Source organism: Maniola hyperantus, chromosome 28 (assembly GCF_902806685.2).
Source record: "Maniola hyperantus chromosome 28, iAphHyp1.2, whole genome shotgun sequence".
In the NCBI taxonomy this organism is placed as follows: Eukaryota; Metazoa; Arthropoda; class Insecta; order Lepidoptera; family Nymphalidae; genus Maniola; species Maniola hyperantus.
In genome coordinates, this window is record NC_048563.1 from 1,317,199 (window position 1) to 1,338,758 (window position 21,560).

General features: G+C 37.3%; 1 protein-coding gene across 1 annotated transcript; it reads right to left on the reverse strand.

Moving 5' to 3' along the window:
- Positions 1-19,393: 19,393 nt before the first annotated feature.
- LOC138404399 (uncharacterized) lies at positions 19,394-21,560 on the reverse strand. The gene is made up of 2 exons (XM_069508143.1): positions 21,520-21,560; positions 19,394-20,056 (listed from the first exon to the last, which is right to left on the reverse strand). The coding sequence occupies exons 1-2, from the start codon at positions 21,550-21,552 to the stop codon at positions 19,589-19,591; spliced, it is 501 nt and encodes a 166-aa protein (XP_069364244.1). The 5' UTR covers positions 21,553-21,560; the 3' UTR covers positions 19,394-19,588.

Here is a 21,560-nt window from a genome sequence, read left to right on the forward strand (position 1 = left end):
ATCGGTTAATTAACAAAGAATTTTAAAATGGCGCGGACTTTTTAATTTTGGTAACAGTTTCCTGTTTTGTACTTCTAGAAATCCTCAGATATCGATTTTGAACGAAATCGGTACAAGGTAAAGTGGCGCCGACGTTTTTTTTAAATTTTGGTAACAGTTTTCTGCTTTGTGATCCCAGGGAGCCCTAAATATCGATTTTGAAGGAAATCGGTCAATGAACAAAAGAATTTCAAAATGGCGCTGGTTTTTTATTACTTACCTACTTGATTTTTTTTATTAAAGATCTGCACTTTATTTAGACTTATTATCAACTGTAAATATTTATTAATATAGTGTACGCATAAAAAACCTCCAAATTTAAATTAATAGGTAATATTAAATGAGTAGTATGTACCTAAATGTAAAAATACCTTAATGTTTCTATAACTATTTCTTTTACATCTTGTATTTTCTCGCTATTGAAGTGAAAAGTTGTAGATATGTATCACGCAATAGCAAAGTTTTTTGTTTCTTGTGCCTTGGAATGCCTCACTAGACTCAGGATTCTAATTTACCTAATTCTTCCTAGCTCGAATCCTTCACTAGCTCGGGATTTAAACTAGGCAATCACAACAAAAACAAACTTTGCCATCTTGTTGAACAAATAATTATTGTTTATTAAATCGTATCCTCCTGTGCCAACCCTACCAAAATTGGTATAAAATTTGCTCGCTTCTTAGAAGCTTTCACCACACGAGTAGATATTATAGACCAGAGGGGAAGCTTCACACTAGCTCACGCACACCACGACGTGCCACGGACGCTCCGTGCGCCCAGTTTGGCGGCAAACAGAGTGTCCGTGACACGTCGTGGTGTGCGTGAGCTGCGCTAGAGTGAGTGAACCTACAGCCAGCCGCTAGTATGAAGCTTCCCCTCTGGTCTATATATCTACTCGTGTGCTTTCACTCTGCAGAGTGACGCGTGCTTCGTGCGTTATTTCCTCTAGTTCAGCATGTGACCGCGTCGTGGCGTCGCGTCGCTCCGAATGACTTAAAATGTTTGGACAAAGGACAAAATGGGTGTTACTACTTAACTAGTAGGTATTAAATAAAACAAAAAATTTAATTTCACGGTGTAATTTATTCAAGTACCTAGCTATAGCAATTGGGTATTTTACTACTTTTGAATTTGATAAATATTATTACTTTATTATAAACTAGGATAAAAATAATGACGTACACTGAAAAAAATATTAAAATCCAACAAAGATTTACAAAGTTACAGGCATTTTAATTTTGGAGTGGGAGGGCCTTCTATCCCTTTCTCGAAAAACGAAAATTTGTGTGAAACCGCACGAAGCTACTAGTGAGGTGTGACGTCAAAATGCTATATCGGTATCTCTGTCTAATCAGAAATATTTAAATGCTTATAACTTTGTTGTTATTTGATCGATTTAATTAGTTTTTTCAGTTTTCGTCATTCTTTTTATCCTGGTTTATAATAAAGTAACAAAAAAATTGGAGTCAAATACCCAATTTACGGGACTTACCTATACAGTATACGATGTTTTTCCTAGCAGGTGTCAAAATCTATCTGCCTATCTACAACCCGCAGAGAGTAACTCCTCGATAGCATCCCCAACCAAGGTAGCATAATACAAAACTTGGTTTTTCGCTACGTTTATGTCATCCCTCACTTCCCCAGCCGGCATCGTTTTGTTGAATCCAACCATGTACGCTATAGTCACATCTATACCATTGGCATTATCAATTCTAAATTGCTTTAGGGCTGATACTGAACCGCTGTCCATTGCAGCAATAAGTCGTTTGGGTAGTACATCGATAATGACTGACAAAAAGTCATACAACCAAGTGTTGAATACAGTTAGAACATTTTTGGTATCACCAGTAGCTTTAGGCAAAGCTTCTGCTACAACACTTTTTGCCTTAGCTAGACCGTCTTTACAACCATCAATGGCTCGGTACACAAGTTGCCTAAAAGAATCTGGGATTTTGATGACGTCAGCATTGGAGGTTTCATTTGGTGGGTTCGGTGCGCTGGAACATTGCAGGAATGGAGTGAAAACGGCCTAGAACAAATAAGTTCAAACTTTATACTTACACTCCTAAGTTGGGCTATTATGAACGTGCGAACGGATTCATATATCTCTAGCTTATGCTCGCGACTTCGTCCGCGTTGACTACACAAATTTCAATCCCCTATTTCACCCCCTTGGGGGTTGAATTTTTACAAATCTATTTTTATATATTTTATATTGATTGCCTTATACGGAACCTTAAGTAAGTTATTTTCTTACCACAGCAACTAGGAGGATGGTAGCAGACTTCATGTTGAAACTTGTAGTCGCTTTCAGTAGTGTAATGAATACCGCTCGCTGCTAACACGTTATATACTCAATTAGAACAAAAGAACTTAAAACTAATATTAAATTTTCAATGTCAATAACATATTAGTATTATATCACTTGTGTAAACATATTTTTACAGTTTTTTTCCAGGGCTGCTGCAATTTTTTTTTATACATCATCATCATTAACCGATAGACGTCAACTGCTGGACACAGGTCTCTTGTAGGGAATACCACACGGCTCTGTCTTGCGCCGCCGCCATCCAGCGACTCCCGCAGACAATTTTTTCTTTTTTAATTACCAACATAAAGAATGTTTAACAAATCCAATCCAAAAACCACGAAGGTTTAAAAAGTGTGTCATTCCGTCTACTTATTAATATATAATAATAGTGCTTCTATAAACAATTTACATTGCTTATAGAAGCACTTATTACATTACATTTTATACAAAAATTGGGATCATTACAATTTGTTAATATAATAGGATTTTAGCTTAGCTTTTTTTTTTGTTGTATTGACCTGTAAATTTATAAACAAATTAAATAAATGTTACTTACTTACTTTTAAATTAAATCTAGTTAGTTCATTTCTAATTTTGTAATCTAAAGTAGTTTGATATCGTCTGTCCACACTCCATAAAGTAGCGTTGGGCAAAGCTTCGCCTACAACCTTTTGTGCCTTAGCTAGATCATTTTCATGAGCGTCAATGGCTTGGTAACCCATCACCGGCGCACTATTGAGCACGGGTTCCTTTCAGAATGAGAGGCACGCAGGTTTTCTTATGAGACACGCAGGTTTCCTCGTGATATTTTCCCCCGTTAAAGCTGCTGAAAGTTAGAGATGCGTATTCGGGATCGATCCCTCTTTTGCAATTGCAATGCAATTGTGCATTGTAAGGTCTATGAGGATATCTCCTGAGGATGCTCCGGTGTCGGACGAAACGTGCGTCGAGTGTGTTTTGGGATTTGTGTGGTGCTGTGTGGTGGTGGTGCGTTTTTTTTTTTTTTTTAAAGAATATTAGCCATGTTAAATGACTAATATTCCTCTTGCTCTCCAATTAAGCGTCAGGCTTGTGCTAGGAGTAGGTACGACAATAGTGCAACAGGCGGGGTTTGAACCGTCGACCTTTCGGTTTTCAGTCCACTCCTATACCGGTTGAGCTATTGAGGCTCGCATTGCTTGCCTGGTGGCTGCTTTTTCCTGCATGTTTAGCAGTGGGAGGGCGGGCGGTTCATGTCGCATGCTGCATGTTGCACCAACAATTTACGCAATTGATTTACGCAAAGTAACGCCTGCTTCTATACAACAGTAGATTTTTAACCAGGCATAAGATATTTTAATACCATGGGGCCACTAAATTGTGTAATAAAATTTTTTTACAAAAAAAATAATAATCGACTTCAATACCTAGCCAAAAACAAAAATAATTTAATTTATTACCGAATATATTATGTACTTTTTTTTTTTTAATTTTTTATTAACAGGCTTTTACATTTATGTATAACTAGCTTATGCTCGCGACTTCGTCCGCGTGGACTACACAAATTTCAAACCCCTATTTCACTCCCTTAGGAGTTGAATTTTCAAAAATCCTTTCTTAGCGGATGCCTACATCATAATAGCTATCTGCATGCCAAATTTCAGTCCGATCCGTCCAGTAGTTTGAGCTGTGCGTTGATAGATCAGTCACTCAGTCAGTCAGTCAGTCACCTTTTCCTTTTATATATATAGATTTAGATTATATACTTATACAAGAGTTAATATACATAGTTATATTAATAATATAGATAACCATAATAATATTACGTGAGGTCGGTTTTTTTTTTTGTAAAAAAAATTATTCTTTATTTTGTATTGTGTACTGTGTTTGATCATAAATAAAAGAATAGTTATTTATTTTATTTTAATAATCATTAGATATTTAGGTGACCTTGGTGCCCCGAAGTGTCAACCCTATCCTAGCAGACTGTTTTTCTGCTACATCATTTTATTTGCCATCGCATTGTAATTAAGACTAGCGACTTCGTCCGCGTGGACTACACAAATTTCAAACCTCTATTTCACCCCCTTAGGGGTTTAATTTTCAAAAATCCTTTCTTAGCGGATGCCTACATCATAATAGCTATCTGCATGCCAAATTTCAGTCCGATCCGTCCAGTAGTTTGAGCTATGCGTTGATAGATCAGTCACTCAGTCAGTCAGTCACCTTTTCGTTTTATATATTTAGATTAAATTAATGGAAACTTCTGCACTTGTTGTGTGACGCTGAAACTTGTAGAAACTTACAGGACTACATGCCACGATTAATTCGATGATTTTTGTTTGCCGATAGTTCGGCTCATTTGCTTAAGTCGTGGTCACGACCGGGTCCGTCTATCTGGCTGTCAATGACAGACAAACATACAGACGGACAGACGGACTACGGACGGATAGGTTCACACCTACCCTACCTACCTACAGTTTGTTAGTATTATTATATTATCTTCTGTGCCTACAGTTCGATGGAATCCATCAGCCATATTGTCCACTGTTGCAAAGATTTAAACAATACAAATCTTTATTTTTTTTATCTTCTTTCTTTCTTTTTAATCTTCTTTTTTAATTTTTAGGGTTCCGTACCTCAAAAGGAAAAAGGAACCCTTATAGGATCACTTTGTTGTCTGTCTGTCGTGTGTGTCAAGAAAACCTATAGGGTACTTCCCGTTGACCTAGAATCATGAAATTTGGTAGGCATTTATGTAGGTCTTGTCACACAAGTAAAGGAATAAATCCGAAAACCGTGAGTTTGTGATCACATCACAAAAAAAACCCGCCAAGTGCGAGTCAAGCTCGCGCAACGAGGGTTCCGTAATACAGTCGTATTTTTTCGACATTTTGCACGATAATTCAAAAACTATGATGCATAAAAATAAACAAAATTCTGTTTTAGAATGTACAGGTGAAGACCTTTTATATGATACCCCACTTGATATAGTTATCTTACTTCGAAAATGGAAAATGCTAATTATTAGTTTATGACCACGATTTAATTTTTTTTGTGTGATGTAACCACAAGTTCACGGTTTTCAGATTTTTCCCCAAATGTCAGTTATAAGACCTACCTACCTGCCAAATTTCATGATTCTAGGTCAACGGGAAGTAGGTTAGGTTTCTTGACAAACCGACAGACAGACAGACAGGCAACAAAGTGATTCTATAAGGGTTCCGTTTTTCCTTTTGAGGTACGGAACCCTAAAAATTAAAATAATTATTACCTACATAAAAAAAAAATTAGTATTTTCAATTTTCAAAGTAAGATAACTATACCAAGTGGCAAATCTTATGAAAGAGCTTTACCTGGTAGGTACATTCTAGGTATAATAAATAGTTTTTGATTTATCGTAAAAAAATCGGTGTAAAAAAATAATGAAAAATACAAAAAATAGATAAAATAGGTACGGAACTTTTTTTCTTGTGCTTATATTCTAAAAACTCATCAACAGAATAAAATACATTTTGAGACAGCCACTTTTTTAATGCATTTTTGAATTTTTATTAATAGTATTAACATATTATATTATAACCGTCCAGTAAGTTGTCTATTGCTTCACCAACTGTGGTCGCCTTATCCAAAATGGTTTCTATTGCATCAACGAAACCATCTTTGGCTTCACCCTCGTGAAGAATTTCCTTGAAATTATCCAGATCGGCTGTAGTTCTATCTATCTCTACATACATATCACTGTTAACTTGTTTTAATGCTGAAACAGAACCAGTATCCACCGCATCTATAAGTGCGTCTGGTATTTCAGATAACACGGGCTCCAAATATTCATTCAACCAATTATCAGCCTCGAGTAGAGCCTCTTTGTCATCACCAGTATAGGAACTTAATGCTTCTGTGATAACTTTTTGAGCTTTCGCTAAATTGTCTAGGCAGGTTTCGATAGAGTTGTGGACAAATTCTTTAAAACAGTCTTCAATTTCGATGAAGTCCTCTTTAGTGTTAGAGAGTTGACTTGCTGGTGGATTCGGTGCGGTGGTACATTCCAGGAATAGAGTGACCACAGACTGGAATAAATCGAGATCAAAGTCATCAACTCCAACGACCAAACGACCTCTATCTATCCAAATATCCTAATCCTAATCTTCTAAATATATAAAAGGAAAACTGACTGACTGACTGATCTATCAACGCACAGCTCAAACTACTGGACGGATCGGGCTGAAATTTGGCATGCAGATAGCTGCTATGACGTAGGCTTATGGGTCCGAGACATGGTCGCTAAATATGGCCCTCATAAGAAAGCTCAGAGTCACTCAGCGGGCGATGGAGAGAGCTATGTGCGGAGTTTCTCTACGTGATCAAATCAGACATGAGGAGATCCGTAGGAGAACTAGAGTAACCGACATAGCTCAACGGGTTGCGAAGCTGAAGTGGCAATGGGCAGGGCAGTGGGCACATAGTTCGTACAACCGATAGACGTTGGGGTCTCAAGGTGCTGGAATGGCGATCTCGCACCGGAAGAATCGCAGCACGAGTCGCAGGGAGCCACTGCATTCAGGCGGCGCTAGACCGTGGCGTTTGGAAGTCCCTACAAGAGACCTATGTCCAGCAGTGGACGTCTATTGGTTGATGATGATGATCTATACGGGGGTAGAGTTATCTTACCACTGCCATCAGAAAGACGGTTGCACTCTTCATTTTCAGTCTGAGTTGGTAATTAGGTAACTTCAATTATTTAATAATTAGTGGGTAATGAGTGATTGCATTACCCGATGCACACTTTTTATAGCAATTATAGGTAGGCCCTGTATATATAGGTATATAATACAGGGTGTGATGAGAACGCTAGCAAGAACTAAGACAGGTGATAGTTCTCAATGATTACTGATAAGTATGATAACACAAAAAACGCGAAAAAAAAAAACATAAAAAATCCTGTGATTTTGTAAAAGTTTACCATAAATTGCAAAATGTAAAACGATTGACTGACTGACGGATCTATCAACGCACAGCTCAAACTACTGGACGGATCGGGCTGAAATTTGGCATGCAGATAGCTATGATAGGTATGACGTAGGCATCCGCTAAAAACGGATTTTTGAAAATTCAACTCCTAAGGGGGTGAAATACGGGTTTTAAATTTGTGTAGTAAAACGAACGTTGCGTAAGTAGGCCACTTGGAGACAATGCTGCGTCGTAGGCGGGGCATTGACCCAAGTTTTGCATGCTATACATTGCGGGTTTAAAAAATACTAAATCACTAAAACTACAAATGAGGCAAATGGTTATTGGTATTGGATTGTGTTTAGGTAGTATAACAATAACGCTAAGTTTTTGCTAGCGTTCTGGTTACACCCTGTATAGCAATTACAGGTGATAGTAATGATGATTACTGATAAGATACCACCAACAAATGTAAAAAAATAAATTAAAAAACCTACCTACTTCATCATTATCATGATCAACCTATCGCCGGCTCACTACAGAGCACGGGTCTCCTCTCCAAGTGAGAAGGGCTTTTAGTCATAGTCTACCACGCTGGCCATGTGCGGATTGGTAGACTTCACACACCTTTGAGAACATTATGGAGAACTCTCAGGCATGCAGGTTTCCTCACGACGTTTTCCTTCACCGTTAAAGCAAGTGATATTTAATTACTTAAAAGGCACATAACTGCGAAAAGTTAGAGGTGCGTGCCCGGGATCGAACCCCCGACCTCCGATTAGAAGGCGGACGTCCTAACCACTAGGCTATCACGGCTTATAATAATAGATAATGTTAATAAATCGCATCACCTTTCAGATAATATAAAATTTATTTTGTACAGTTATCTCTACTTGCACCCAATTTTTAGGGTTCCGTACCTCAAAAGGAAAAACGGAACCCTTATAGGATCACTTTGTTGTCTGCCTGTCTTGTGACGTTGTAAATTTTGAACTACTAATTAGCGTTTCGCTTTTAATTAAAATCTATTTTGTTCAAAGTATGTTGGTGCCACCTAGCATCAAGGTGCAGAACTACGCGTGGGTCGATGTTCAGAGTTCATTCGAGCCACAATAGATGGCGTTTGCTTCGTTGTCAATTGTCGTAAAAATAAAACAAAAATAATTAAATAAAACCATAATATCATTTGTTTATTGTTAAGTCATTAACAAAACGGTTCTTATAATATATCCTTAGGTTCCGCAAATATTCAAAAATGAATTGGCTTTATGATCAAACTAAATGAGAGCGGCCACACTCGGGTTGCGTCAGGCAACACCGATTGGTGAGATTTAGAATTTTTCTGGAGTCAACATGTGAAGACGAATTTTTTTCGTTCCAGGAAAATCTCACTCTTTTTCGCCCATGGCTTCGCCTGGGAAAATACAATAGTTATAAATTTAATCATCCTAACGTATTTCAATGTTTCATCAATTATGGTGAGTGAAAAATCAAGTAATGTGGATTCGACAAAATGGCGGTTTGGTTAGAGAAAATCCTAATTTCATGATTTTCCCTTTCAGTTCCAGTTATTTTACCTTCCCAAATAAATGAGGATAATGGGTTGTGGGGGACTCCTGAAAACCATTGGTGGCCAGGAGTTCAATAGGTGAGTTGTGTTTGATCGGGAAAATTCCACGTGTCGAAATTTTCACACAGCACAAATTATAATCTTGTTTTCTTTGTTGCAGGGTTTCCGTTTGCGTTTCCGTTTTTAGTTTTCGGTTTTCCGTTTTTCGCTTTCGTTTTCCGTATTTATTTCTTTTGCACATTCACGTTGGCAACTTAATTTCTATGGATAAGACTTGGTGAAAATCTTTGTAATGAAACATTTCGGTTGTGAAGAATCAAATAAATTGAGTTTTGGATCTTGGCCGATGCCGTCCAGCTACCTTGCAGTCTTCGCACCTACAAGTAAGCAAATGTTTGTATCCTGGAACAGTTTAGTGAACCTTCTTAGTGTATGTGTACAGTAAGAACCCTGTCTTTACTACTGAGCCTTTTATTTTGAAACAATTTATGAATTTTACTGTGTCATTGTCTATTCCATGCCAATGGCATCTTAAATTTAAAACATAGATTTTATGTACTATCTACCTAAGGCATTCTAATGTATCTAAATTAAGTCTTGGCATTAAGCTAGAATAACTAAGCATTATTAGCCATCACTATGTATTAAGCGACCCCGGTAAAAGTTACATTAAAAACAATTTTGCCTAACATCTAGCAAATTTCATTTATAACACCTCATATACATTACAAGGGAGTCGACGGCTAGCTTCTATTCTTTACTAGGTAGATAGATCAAGTAAAGTAAATTATTTTTTTTTCCTCTAATCTTTGTAAGGTGGTAGATTATTCCGTATCCGGGTATATTTCTATTCCGTCCAATTTACAGAAAATATACAGAAATAACTATATAAAAAAACGTTCGGGCGCCATTTGTAAGGGTAAGTGTCGCAAACTAGAGGCTGCGAGGCAGCGTTCCGCCTTATTTTCTGAGCCTACTAACAGTAAGGCAACTTTAAGTTCAGAGTTTGCTTACAAACAAGTGACAAAACAGATAAACACACTTTCAGTCACACCTGCACCTAAGGTTGATACAAGTAAAGGCACTGATTTTACGAAAACAAATAAACAACTATGTTACAAGTGCGGCAAGGGTAACCATTCCTTTAAATTTTGCAGGACAGTTCCGAAATTTATTAGATGTTTTTCGTGTGGACGTCAGAACTTTACAGTAAAGACATGTCCAAGTTGTAGTAAAAAGGCGATTAGTAAACCCGCTCCGGACAAAAATTCAAAAAACTAATTAGTAAGAACTGTGCAGAGACACAAGTAAAGAACTTGGTCATTAACAACAAAACATCCCTTTTACCTGACACAGTTCTGTATTCAGTGGATAAACGAGACTTTAGGCCACATTTAAAGGTTTTTGTTGACGGTTTTGAGATTACAGGTTTACTAGATTCCGGTGCTTGCGCGTCAATTTTGGGTAACCAGGCGCACAAGGTTTTTTTGAGATTCGGTTATAAATTGCATAGCAGTATTGATACCACATTTTCAGTGGCAAATGGAGACAAACTTGATTGCATGGGTTATATGTTTATTCCGATTACTTATAATTCCGTAACTCACATAATAAAATTTTTTGTAGTACCCTCTATAATAGCGGATGTTATTTTTGGTTGTGACTTTTGGAAAACATTTCAGTTAGCCCCTGGCATTTTTGATAATTTAGAATTAATTAAGGCACCTTCTCAATTTTACAATATTTGTGCGATTGATAATGAACAAATTCATACCATCACTTCTTTTGAAAACTTATCATCTCAACAGAAAGAATTAGCCCAATCTGTAGTAAATAAATTTTTAGATATTTCTTCAGAGAAAATTGGATTGGGTAGAACAAAATTAATTGAACATGTTATTGACACCGGTGATGCCTTGCCAATAAAAATAAAACAATATCCACTTTCTCCCGAAAAGAAGGAAGCTTTAAGTAAAGAGTTAGATAGGATGCTGGAAATGGACGTAGTTACTCCGAGTGAAAGCCCTTGGAATAACCCAGCAATTTTAGTGAAAAAGGCAAATGGAGACTGGAGATTTTGCCTAGATTGCAGGAAATTAAATTCAGTGACAAAGGGGGATTCATACTCAATACCGTACATTCCACAAATTCTAGATAGCTTGAAAGAGGCAAGGTTTTTATCATCGATTGATTTAAGTTCAAGTTTCTGGCAAATTCCATTAGCTAACGACTCTCAGGAAAAAACCAGTTTTACAGTTCCTGGTAGAGGGTTATTCAAATTTAAAGTCATGCCGTTTGGCCTATGCGGTGCACCAGCACGACAGCAGAGGTTAATGGACCAGTTATTTAATCAAAATTTTTGTAGTGATATTGAAAATGGAATAGTATTTTGTTATATAGATGATATTGTTATTTGTTCTGCTGATTTTGAAACCCATTTAATTTTATTAAACAGAGTTCTGGATAAACTAAAAATGGCTCAACTATCCATAAATTTTGATAAATGTAATTTTTTTAGAAACTCTTTGAAATATTTAGGGTATATAGTGGATGAATTTGGTTTACGCACAGATCCTGGAAAAGTTGCCGCAGTTTTGAACTTTCCGACCCCAAAAACTGCACAGGAGGTAAAGATTTTCCTAGGCACTTGTTCTTGGTACAGGCGCTTTATTAGGAATTTTTCAACCATCGCTGCACCACTCAATAGACTAACGAGTAAAGGAAAGAACGCACCTAAATTTGAGTGGAGCGAACAGGCAGAGGTAGCATTTAATACATTGAAGAATGCGTTGGTAACCGCACCTGTTCTTGCGGTACCGAATTTTGAAAAACCATTCAAAATACATTGTGATGCTTCTGCATATGGTGTTGGCGGTATGCTAACGCAAGAAACCGATGGTTGCGATCATCCCATTGCGTATGTCAGTAGGAGCCTAAATAAAAACGAAAGGAATTACAGCGCGACGGAACGCGAGGCTCTAGCTGTGATTTTTGCAGTGGAGAAATTTCAGGCTTATTTTGGTTCCAAGCCAGTCACAATTATCACAGACCATGCATCCCTAAAGTGGTTCTTAAATTTAGAAAATCCCTCAGGACGACTCGCCAGATGGGGTTGTAGATTATCACAGTATAATTTTGTTATCGAACATAGGAAGGGTTGTGATAATGTAGTTCCGGATACCTTGTCGAGACTCATACACGTAGATGTAGTTGGTGATCGTAATGATAACTCTAGTCAACAAGTTTTGGTAGATGACTGGTATGACAAAACATTTAATGGCTGTAAAATCAATCCAGCAAATTTTCCGAATTTTTGTATTTTGAACGATAAACTATATCGTTACAGTAAATGTAAATACCAGCTTCTCAGTGAGTTCGACTGGAAAGAGGTAGTCCACAAGAACGACATCCTTAGAATTATGCAACAAAACCATGCAGATGCAACTGCAGGTCATTTTGGTGTGTTCAAAACTCATCGCAGATTATCCCTCAGATATTTTTGGCGTGGTATGTATAAGGACGTGGTTGAGTACGTTAAGAATTGTGATACTTGCTCTGCGTATAAACACACGACATCAGCCACTCCAGGTCTGCTAGGGAAGCCTAAAGTCTGCGAGAGACCTTTTCAGGTCATTTCGGCTGATTTAGTCGGACCTTTGCCTAGGTCTAAATCAGGATTTACATTTCTTTTTGTGGTGACGTGTTGTTTTTCGAAATATACAATGTTGTTTCCGTTACGGCGTGCCACAGGTGCCGCTGTTGTTAAAGCGCTAGAGAATTTTGTATTTTTGAACCATAGTGTTCCAGAGACTGTGATTGTGGACAATGGGTCCCAATTTACAGGATCTGAATTCCGTAATCTCATTAAGCGTTATAATATTCCGAAATTACACTACACACCACTGTACACTCCGCAAGTTAACCTTGTTGAGAGGTACAATAAGGTTGTTATGACTGCTGTAGCCGCTTTTGTGAAAGATAACCACAGGTCCTGGGACGAAAACCTGTACAAGGTCCAGTTCGCCATAAACAGTGCGGTTAATGAATCCACTGGATTCTCCCCGTTCTTCCTTGTCCACGCTAGAGAACCGGTTTTAAATGGTTCCTTCTATAAGGACACGGATAAGGAGTACGAGGCCGGAATTCCAAGGGAGGAATACGCAGGAAAGTTTGGAACTTTGGAGGACATATTTGGTCAGGTTAGGAGAAATTTGTTTCAGGCTCATGCAGAGTATGCAACGCATTACAACTTAAGGCGTAGGTCTGCAAGCTATTCTGTTGGGGACATAGTGTGGAAAAAGACCTATCCACAAAGCGACGCTACAAATTTTTTTACAGCTAAGCTGGCACCTAAGTATGAAAAGTGCAGGGTTGTCAAGGTTTTGTCACCTTTGGTTTACGAACTAGTTAGAGTAGCTGACAACCACCCAATAGGCACTTGGCATATTAAGGATATTAAGAAGTAGATATTTGCCATTACTTAGTTTGGTCTAAACTGTTTGAATATTTAAGTTATCAATATTCAATTAGGAATTTGAATGAGTGTAGTGATGTTCTGAGTTAACAGTTACATTACCATGGTTCAGTTGAGGAGGAATGTAGTGGATGTATGTAGGGATGAATATGTGATGATTGGAATGCTTGTGGTAGACCAACCGGTTGAGAAAGTAAAAATGCAAATATCGTACTTTGGGGATAACGAAAAGGGGGGGGTTTTGTGTTTTGTTTTCGTTTTCCTTCTAGATAATGGATCATTTCTGTTATTTTTCCGATTCTGTTCCGAGATCTATTTTCTAGGAGAGTTATTTCGTTTTTTTTTCTCATATTCCGATTTTGATTCGGTTTTATTTTTCCGAATGGGATAGAGAACGGTTGCCATATCAGATGGACCCGTTCACAACCAGATTTTCCGTATTTGTTGAGTAACAAATATTACGATGGTAGTTTAAAAGAGTGAACCACCGTAGGCCTAGACGCATTCTATCAGTCAGCTGAAGAATGATGCCAAGATGTTTCCACTCAAGTGTCTTAGACACCATGAAGTTTTTTTGTATATATTCTTTTTAGAAGTTAGGGTTGTGTAGTTAAGTATAATGTATAAAACCTTACACTGTTTTCAGTATATTTATTTTGTTAGACAATTTTCCTTGTTAGTAGTAGATGTGCGTTCACGCGTAACTTCTGTGTTTTTTTGTTTGTTTGTTTCAGGCAAATTGTTAGTAGTTGTTGGATGACGCTGAGGGCAGCGTGGTTCAACCTGTTGAACCTTTTCGTAGGAGGGGAAGTATTGTGACGTTGTAAATTTTGAACTACTAATTAGCGTTTCGCTTTTAATTAAAATCTATTTTGTTCAAAGTATGTTGGTGCCACCTAGCATCAAGGTGCAGAACTACGCGTGGGTCGATGTTCAGAGTTCATTCGAGCCACAATAGATGGCGTTTGCTTCGTTGTCAATTGTCGTAAAAATAAAACAAAAATAATTAAATAAAACCATAATATCATTTGTTTATTGTTAAGTCATTAACAAAACGGTTCTTATAATATATCCTTAGGTTCCGCAAATATTCAAAAATGAATTGGCTTTATGATCAAACTAAATGAGAGCGGCCACACTCGGGTTGCGTCAGGCAACACCGATTGGTGAGATTTAGAATTTTTCTGGAGTCAACATGTGAAGACGAATTTTTTTCGTTCCAGGAAAATCTCACTCTTTTTCGCCCATGGCTTCGCCTGGGAAAATACAATAGTTATAAATTTAATCATCCTAACGTATTTCAATGTTTCATCAATTATGGTGAGTGAAAAATCAAGTAATGTGGATTCGACAAAATGGCGGTTTGGTTAGAGAAAATCCTAATTTCATGATTTTCCCTTTCAGTTCCAGTTATTTTACCTTCCCAAATAAATGAGGATAATGGGTTGTGGGGGACTCCTGAAAACCATTGGTGGCCAGGAGTTCAATAGGTGAGTTGTGTTTGATCGGGAAAATTCCACGTGTCGAAATTTTCACACAGCACAAATTATAATCTTGTTTTCTTTGTTGCAGGGTTTCCGTTTGCGTTTCCGTTTTTAGTTTTCGGTTTTCCGTTTTTCGCTTTCGTTTTCCGTATTTATTTCTTTTGCACATTCACGTTGGCAACTTAATTTCTATGGATAAGACTTGGTGAAAATCTTTGTAATGAAACATTTCGGTTGTGAAGAATCAAATAAATTGAGTTTTGGATCTTGGCCGATGCCGTCCAGCTACCTTGCAGTCTTCGCACCTACAAGTAAGCAAATGTTTGTATCCTGGAACAGTTTAGTGAACCTTCTTAGTGTATGTGTACAGTAAGAACCCTGTCTTTACTACTGAGCCTTTTATTTTGAAACAATTTATGAATTTTACTGTGTCATTGTCTATTCCATGCCAATGGCATCTTAAATTTAAAACATAGATTTTATGTACTATCTACCTAAGGCATTCTAATGTATCTAAATTAAGTCTTGGCATTAAGCTAGAATAACTAAGCATTATTAGCCATCACTATGTATTAAGCGACCCCGGTAAAAGTTACATTAAAAACAATTTTGCCTAACATCTAGCAAATTTCATTTATAACACCTCATATACATTACAAGGGAGTCGACGGCTAGCTTCTATTCTTTACTAGGTAGATAGATCAAGTAAAGTAAATTATTTTTTTTTCCTCTAATCTTTGTAAGGTGGTAGATTATTCCGTATCCGGGTATATTTCTATTCCGTCCAATTTACCACCCTTACAGTCTGTCTGTGAAGAAACCTACAGGGTACTTCCCGTTGACCTAGAATCATGAAATTTGGCAGGTAGGTAGATCTTATAGCTGACATTTGGGGAAAAATTTGAATACCGTGAATTTGTCGATACATCACACAAAATAAATTAAATTGTGGTCATGAACTAATAATTAGTATTTTCAACTTTCGAAGTGAGATAACTATATCAAGTGGGTTATCATTATGAAAGGTACATTCTAAAACAGATTTTTATTTATTTTTATATGCATCATAGTTTTTGAATTATCGTGCAAAATGTCGAAAAAATACGACTGTAGTACGGAACCCTCATTGCGCGAGCCTGACTCGCACTTGGCCGGTTTTTTTTTTCATCAGTTTGATTCACTATCGCTTATCATCTATATCTATACTAATAAATAAAATTGTCTGTCTGTAATTTCAAAATAACTACCTCATATTAAGCTCATAATATTATGGTTATTTGAACTGTACAATAACTGAATCACACGTTTTTAAAAAATTTGTAAGTCTGTCCCTTTGAACGGCCTAATCTTTGGAATGGCTAAACCTATTTTGACGGGACTTTCACAGAAAAGTAGAGGATTAACCAGGGAGTAACATAGGCTACTTTTTTAACCGACTTTAAAAAAGGAGGAGTTGTGTTTTTCTACCTATGTACACCGAAATCTCCGAGATTACAGAACCGATTTGCGTTGTTTCTTTTTTAATCGATAGAGAAACTTTGCAACATTGTTCTATAAAAAAATTGGATTCCAACTCCTCAATCCTGATGCTGCAGGGGATCTGATCACCTAAACTGATGGGATTTAGAAACTGTCGGTTATAAATTGATATTGAAGGTACATACCAAGTGAAGACTATCGTTGAACTCGAAGACTCAACTCCTCATCCCTGATGCTGTAAGGAATCGCATTCTTAAATCGTGATGATGCCACGGGATTTTAAAAGAATCATGCGTTTATAGTTATGTATGCAACTGTTGTATAAAGATGGGTATTAAAACACAGTTCTGGTAGCGAAAGATGCGTTCAATGACGATGTTCTTTTTTTGAAATTCATACAAATAGACCACGCATCAAGCAGTAAGAATGTGGCTGTCTGTTGTCTGTGGCCCTTTGCGCAGAGATCGAAAAAAAAACAAAGGAGTGTTATCATAGAGTAAAGTAATATAGACCTGTGGCCCTACCGCGGTTGTTTGACAGCTACAATGTCACGATCGCAATCATCTCTGATTGTTTAATGCTCGCTCACTATTGGCCACAATGCATTGTTGCAACAAGAATCGCACAAATTCAGCCAATCAGAACAATTGAGATTGTAATAATGATTGATGCAGGTTTTAGACAATCGCCCTGCTGTTATTATGAAATTCAGTACAACATAATAACACCCGTTTGGATAATCTTATGGTTATTACGTCATTGGGTGTTTGTCAAGAAGCTAACTGTTTCAGAATATTTTATAGAGGATTTAAAGCATGGGTGTAGATAAAATGTTTTTACGACATTTGGTACTGAGATATTATCTTGCATCCCGGGGACGGGCTACTACGGATAGGTTACTTTTAGTCCTGGAAAATCAAAAGTTCCCACGGGACCTTTAAAAACCTAAATCCTCGCGGGCGAAGCCGCGGGGATTAGGTAGTACCTAAATAAAATACTTATATGCATAATATAAGCTAATAATAATGGAGAGAGCTATGTGCGGAGTTTCTTTACGTGATCAAATCAGACATGAGGAGATCCGTAGGAGAACTAGAGTAACCGACATAGCTCAACGGGTTGCGAAGCTGAAGTGGCAATGGGCAGGGCACATAGTTCGTACAACCGATAGACGTTGGGGTCCCAAGGTGCTAGAATGGCGACCTCGTACCGGAAGACGCAGTGTTAGAAGACCCCCCACTAGGTGGACGGACGACATCAGACGAGTCGCAGGGAACCGCTGGATCCAGGCAGCGCAAGACCGTGGCGTGTGGAAGTCCCTACAAGAGACGTATGTCCAGCAGTGGACGTCTATTGGTTGATAATGATGATGATGCATAATATATGTGAAATATAAATAAATATAATATACAAAATACTCTATTGTAATGATAGGTAATACATACTGCTTCACTCTGTATTTGAATGAGTGGTAGGTACTTAGTGACAATTTTCTCAGATTTTTTATTTTAACACAAAATAAAAAAGTAATATTACTAAATTAACAATTTATTTATAGAAGTAACAGCTAAGTTTGTTGTCTTTATCTGTGACACGCACGTGCAAACTATGGAACCAACTCCCACCGGCGGTGTTCCCACTAGATTATAACATGGGGTTATTCAAGGGGCGGACCAACAAATTCCTAAAAGGCCGGCAACGCATCGGCGGCTCCTCTGGTGCTGCAAATGTTCATGGGCGGCGGTAATCACTTAACATCAGGTGACCCGCCTACTCGCTTGCTCGCTATATCTATTAAAAAAAAAAAAAAAGACACTAACAACAAATAAATACATTTTCTTTCTTCTTTCTTTCTTTCAATATTACCTTTGTATCGGAAGTTCTAGAGAAACTTTTATTAAGTGGGCTCAGTTCGGTGCTTTCTTCATCCAATCGTAGGAGGGTAATTACCTACTACCTACATTTTTTGATATTGTATGCTCAAAACTAAGTATTATATCGGTAGGTTTATTGATCTATTAAACATTGAAAAAATATTGATTTTAAAGTTCGTCACTTTAAAATCAATATTTTTTCAATCAAAAGATTCTTATTTTAACACTAAATTTATGACAACTTTGGGCGTAAATAAATAACATTAGGGGTACGAAAATTCTAAAACAATTTAACATTAGATGTATTTTATTTATTCATTAGTTGAAGTATCTTTATTTTGCAAACATACATTTAGTATTTTTTTCTCAAAAATACTTTTCCTAAACCCTTGATTTCAGTGAAAATCATTGTGCCTCTCGCACCTTTCTCATTCAAGTGAAAAGCAAAAACAGGTTATGCGGTGTCCTGCGTGAGCGACGAATACTAGGCGACGCGACGCTGTGAACGCGACGAACGCGATCAACTCAACGGCATACCGTGCTTGCGGCCTATATGCAGTCTGCGGCGACATGCAGACTGCCATATACGTATTACGTCGCGTCGTCGTGTCGCGTCGTATTTGTCGCTCACGCAGGACACCGCGTTAGGTCGAGCGTACTGCGTCACCTTAAGCATTAACACATATAACATTCTTCAGTAATTCTCTACCATAAGCAGCGTTGGCCACAATAGTTTCTATTTCCTTCTTAAAACCAGCCTTAGTTTTGCCTTTAAGTACTTTAGTATATTCAATAAGAGCGGCGTTAACTTGCTCAATAGCATTAGAAATTTCTGGTACAATTTTCTTAATAGCTGTGACAGAGCCTATAGCGATCGCGTCTTTGATTTCTTTGTGTAGTTGGTTGGAAATACCTTCTTAATTGTCCAACCAAGCACTAATAGATAATCACAACAGATAATCTAACCGAAATTCGGTTAGATTATCTTTACTACCAGGTTTATGTAAGGCTCTTGCTATAATTTGTTTAGCTCTCGAGCTAAACAAAACTAAACCTAAAGCTATCGAAAGCTAACGCTAGCGAATCTCGATTCGCTAGCGTTAGCTTTCGATACCGTTTTCGCTAGTCTCAATCGCTGTGTAAATTTCTTCTTTTGATTTGTGACACTAACAACACATAAATGCATTTTCTCTCTTCTTTCTTTAAAATTACTTTTGTATGAGCGTTGGGGAGCGTGCTTTTCAAAATTACTAAATTTCTTTGAGCGTTGGCGAGCGTGCTTTTCAAAATTACTTTTGTATCTAAAGCGTACTTTTCAAAATTACTTTTTTATGAGCGTTGGCGAGCGTGCTTCTCAAAATTACTTTTGTATCTGAAGCTAACGCTTCAGACGGCCCCCTAACGGGAGCCGTGCTATGGCAACTTTTCTTAAGCAATAACATTCTTCAGTAAATCTCTAACATAAGCAGCGTTAGCCTCAATAGTTTCTATTTCCTTCTTAAAACCAGCCTTAATTTTGCCTTTAAGTACTTTAGTATATTCAATAAAAGCGGCGTTAACTTGCTCAATAGCATTAGATATTTCTGGTATAATTTTCTTGATACTTTTAACAGAGCCTGTTGTGATCGCATCTTTGATTTCTTCGTGTAGTTGGTTGGAAATACCTTCTAAATTGTCCAACCAAGCACTAATTTCGGTTAGATTATCTTTATTACCAGGTTTAAGCTGGGCTCTTGCTATAATTTGTTTAGCTCGCGCTAAAGCGTTGTCACTAGATTCAATGGCTTTGTAGATTTCTTGTTTTATGGATTCATCTATTTTGACCGTGTCATCTAAGCCTGGACCTGGTGGTGGATTAGGAGCCGTGGAAGATTCCAGGAATAGGCTGGACATAGTCTGGAATTATTACAAGTAAAATTCAAAATCAAAATCTGCAAACAATTCATGTTTTTTTAATTAGTCTCTTTAATATTGAAATCTAACCCCATAAACAACCGCTAAACAAAAAAATCACTTCATTATATTACTACAGTCAAAGACCCTATTTTGGAATATTTAGTATTTGTTGTTATAGCGGCAATGGAAATAAACATTCTGTGAAAATTTCAGTGGCTCTACCGACGTTGTTTGACAGCTACAATGTCACAATCATCTCTGATTGGTTAATGCTCGCTCACTATTGGCCACAATGCATTGTTGCAACAAGAATCGCACAAATTCAGCCAATCAGAACAATTGAGATTGTAATAATGATTGTTGCAGGTTTTAGACAATCGCCCTACATGTGTCTTATTCAATCATGAAATTATGGTTCACGAGATCAACCCACTGACAGACAGATGGACGGACGGACGGACGGACAGCGGAGTCTTAGTAACAGGGTCCCGCTGGCACCCTTCCGCTACGGAATCCTAAAAATCTGTAGGTATATATAAAATTCAAAGTCCTGACTGACTGACTGACTTATGTATATCAACGCACAGCCTAAACTGATGATCCTAGACACATGAAATATGGAGGGCGTGTTCTTTTTAAAGAGTATCCTCTAAAAAAGGATTTTTTGAAATTCTACCCTTAAGTGGGTTCAATGGGGATTGGAAATTTGTATGAAAGTCCGTAATTTTTAAAGTTACATTGGGGCCGATTCTCGGATTCTAAACTAAACTAAATTAACAGGTCTAAATCTAGTGCTATCCTTTTCCGCAAGCAACATTATGAAAGGGATAGCAATAGATTTAGACGTGCCATTTTAGTTTAGTTTAGAGATTGTGTACAAAGGAATTAGCCCCATTGATGAAAATTGATATTTAAGGTTTTGGTTAAGAATAAAAAATACGTATTTCACGATTTTTGAAAATTCTACTCGCAAAGGGGTGAAAATGGGGGATGAAAGTTCGTATGAAAGTCCGTAATAAGTCCAAAATTCAAGTTATTTCCATGAAAATTCGGTTAAAAAAGACAAAATACATGTTTCAGGATTTTTTAGAAATTCTACCTCCACGTGGATTTTTAGGGTTCCGTACCTCAAAAGGAAAAACGGAACACTTTGGATCACTTTGTTGTCTGTCTGTCTGTCGGTCTGTCAAGAAAAATTGTGGTCATGAACTAATAATTAGTATTTTCAATTTTCTAAGTAAGATAACTATATCAAGTGGGGTTTCATATGAAAGGTCTTCACCTGAGCATTCTAAAACAGATTTTTATTTATTTTTATGTATCATAGTTTTTGAATTATCCTGCAAAATGTCGAAAAAATACGACTGTAGTACGGAACCCTCATTGCGCGAGCCTGACTCACACTTGGCCGGTTTTTTAAGTCCACCAGAGCGAAGGCATATCTGCTAGTTAAATATATTTACCATAGCCATCAGTAATATGGTAGCACTCTTCATATTGACTC

Coding starts and splice junctions, on each gene's coding strand:
- LOC138404399 (XM_069508143.1), bottom strand. CDS start 21,552: ATGAAGAGTGCTACCATATTACTGATGGCTATG. Junction 20,057..21,519: donor CCATATTACTGATGGCTATG/GTAAATATATTT, acceptor TAATAATTCCAG/ACTATGTCCAGCCTATTCCT.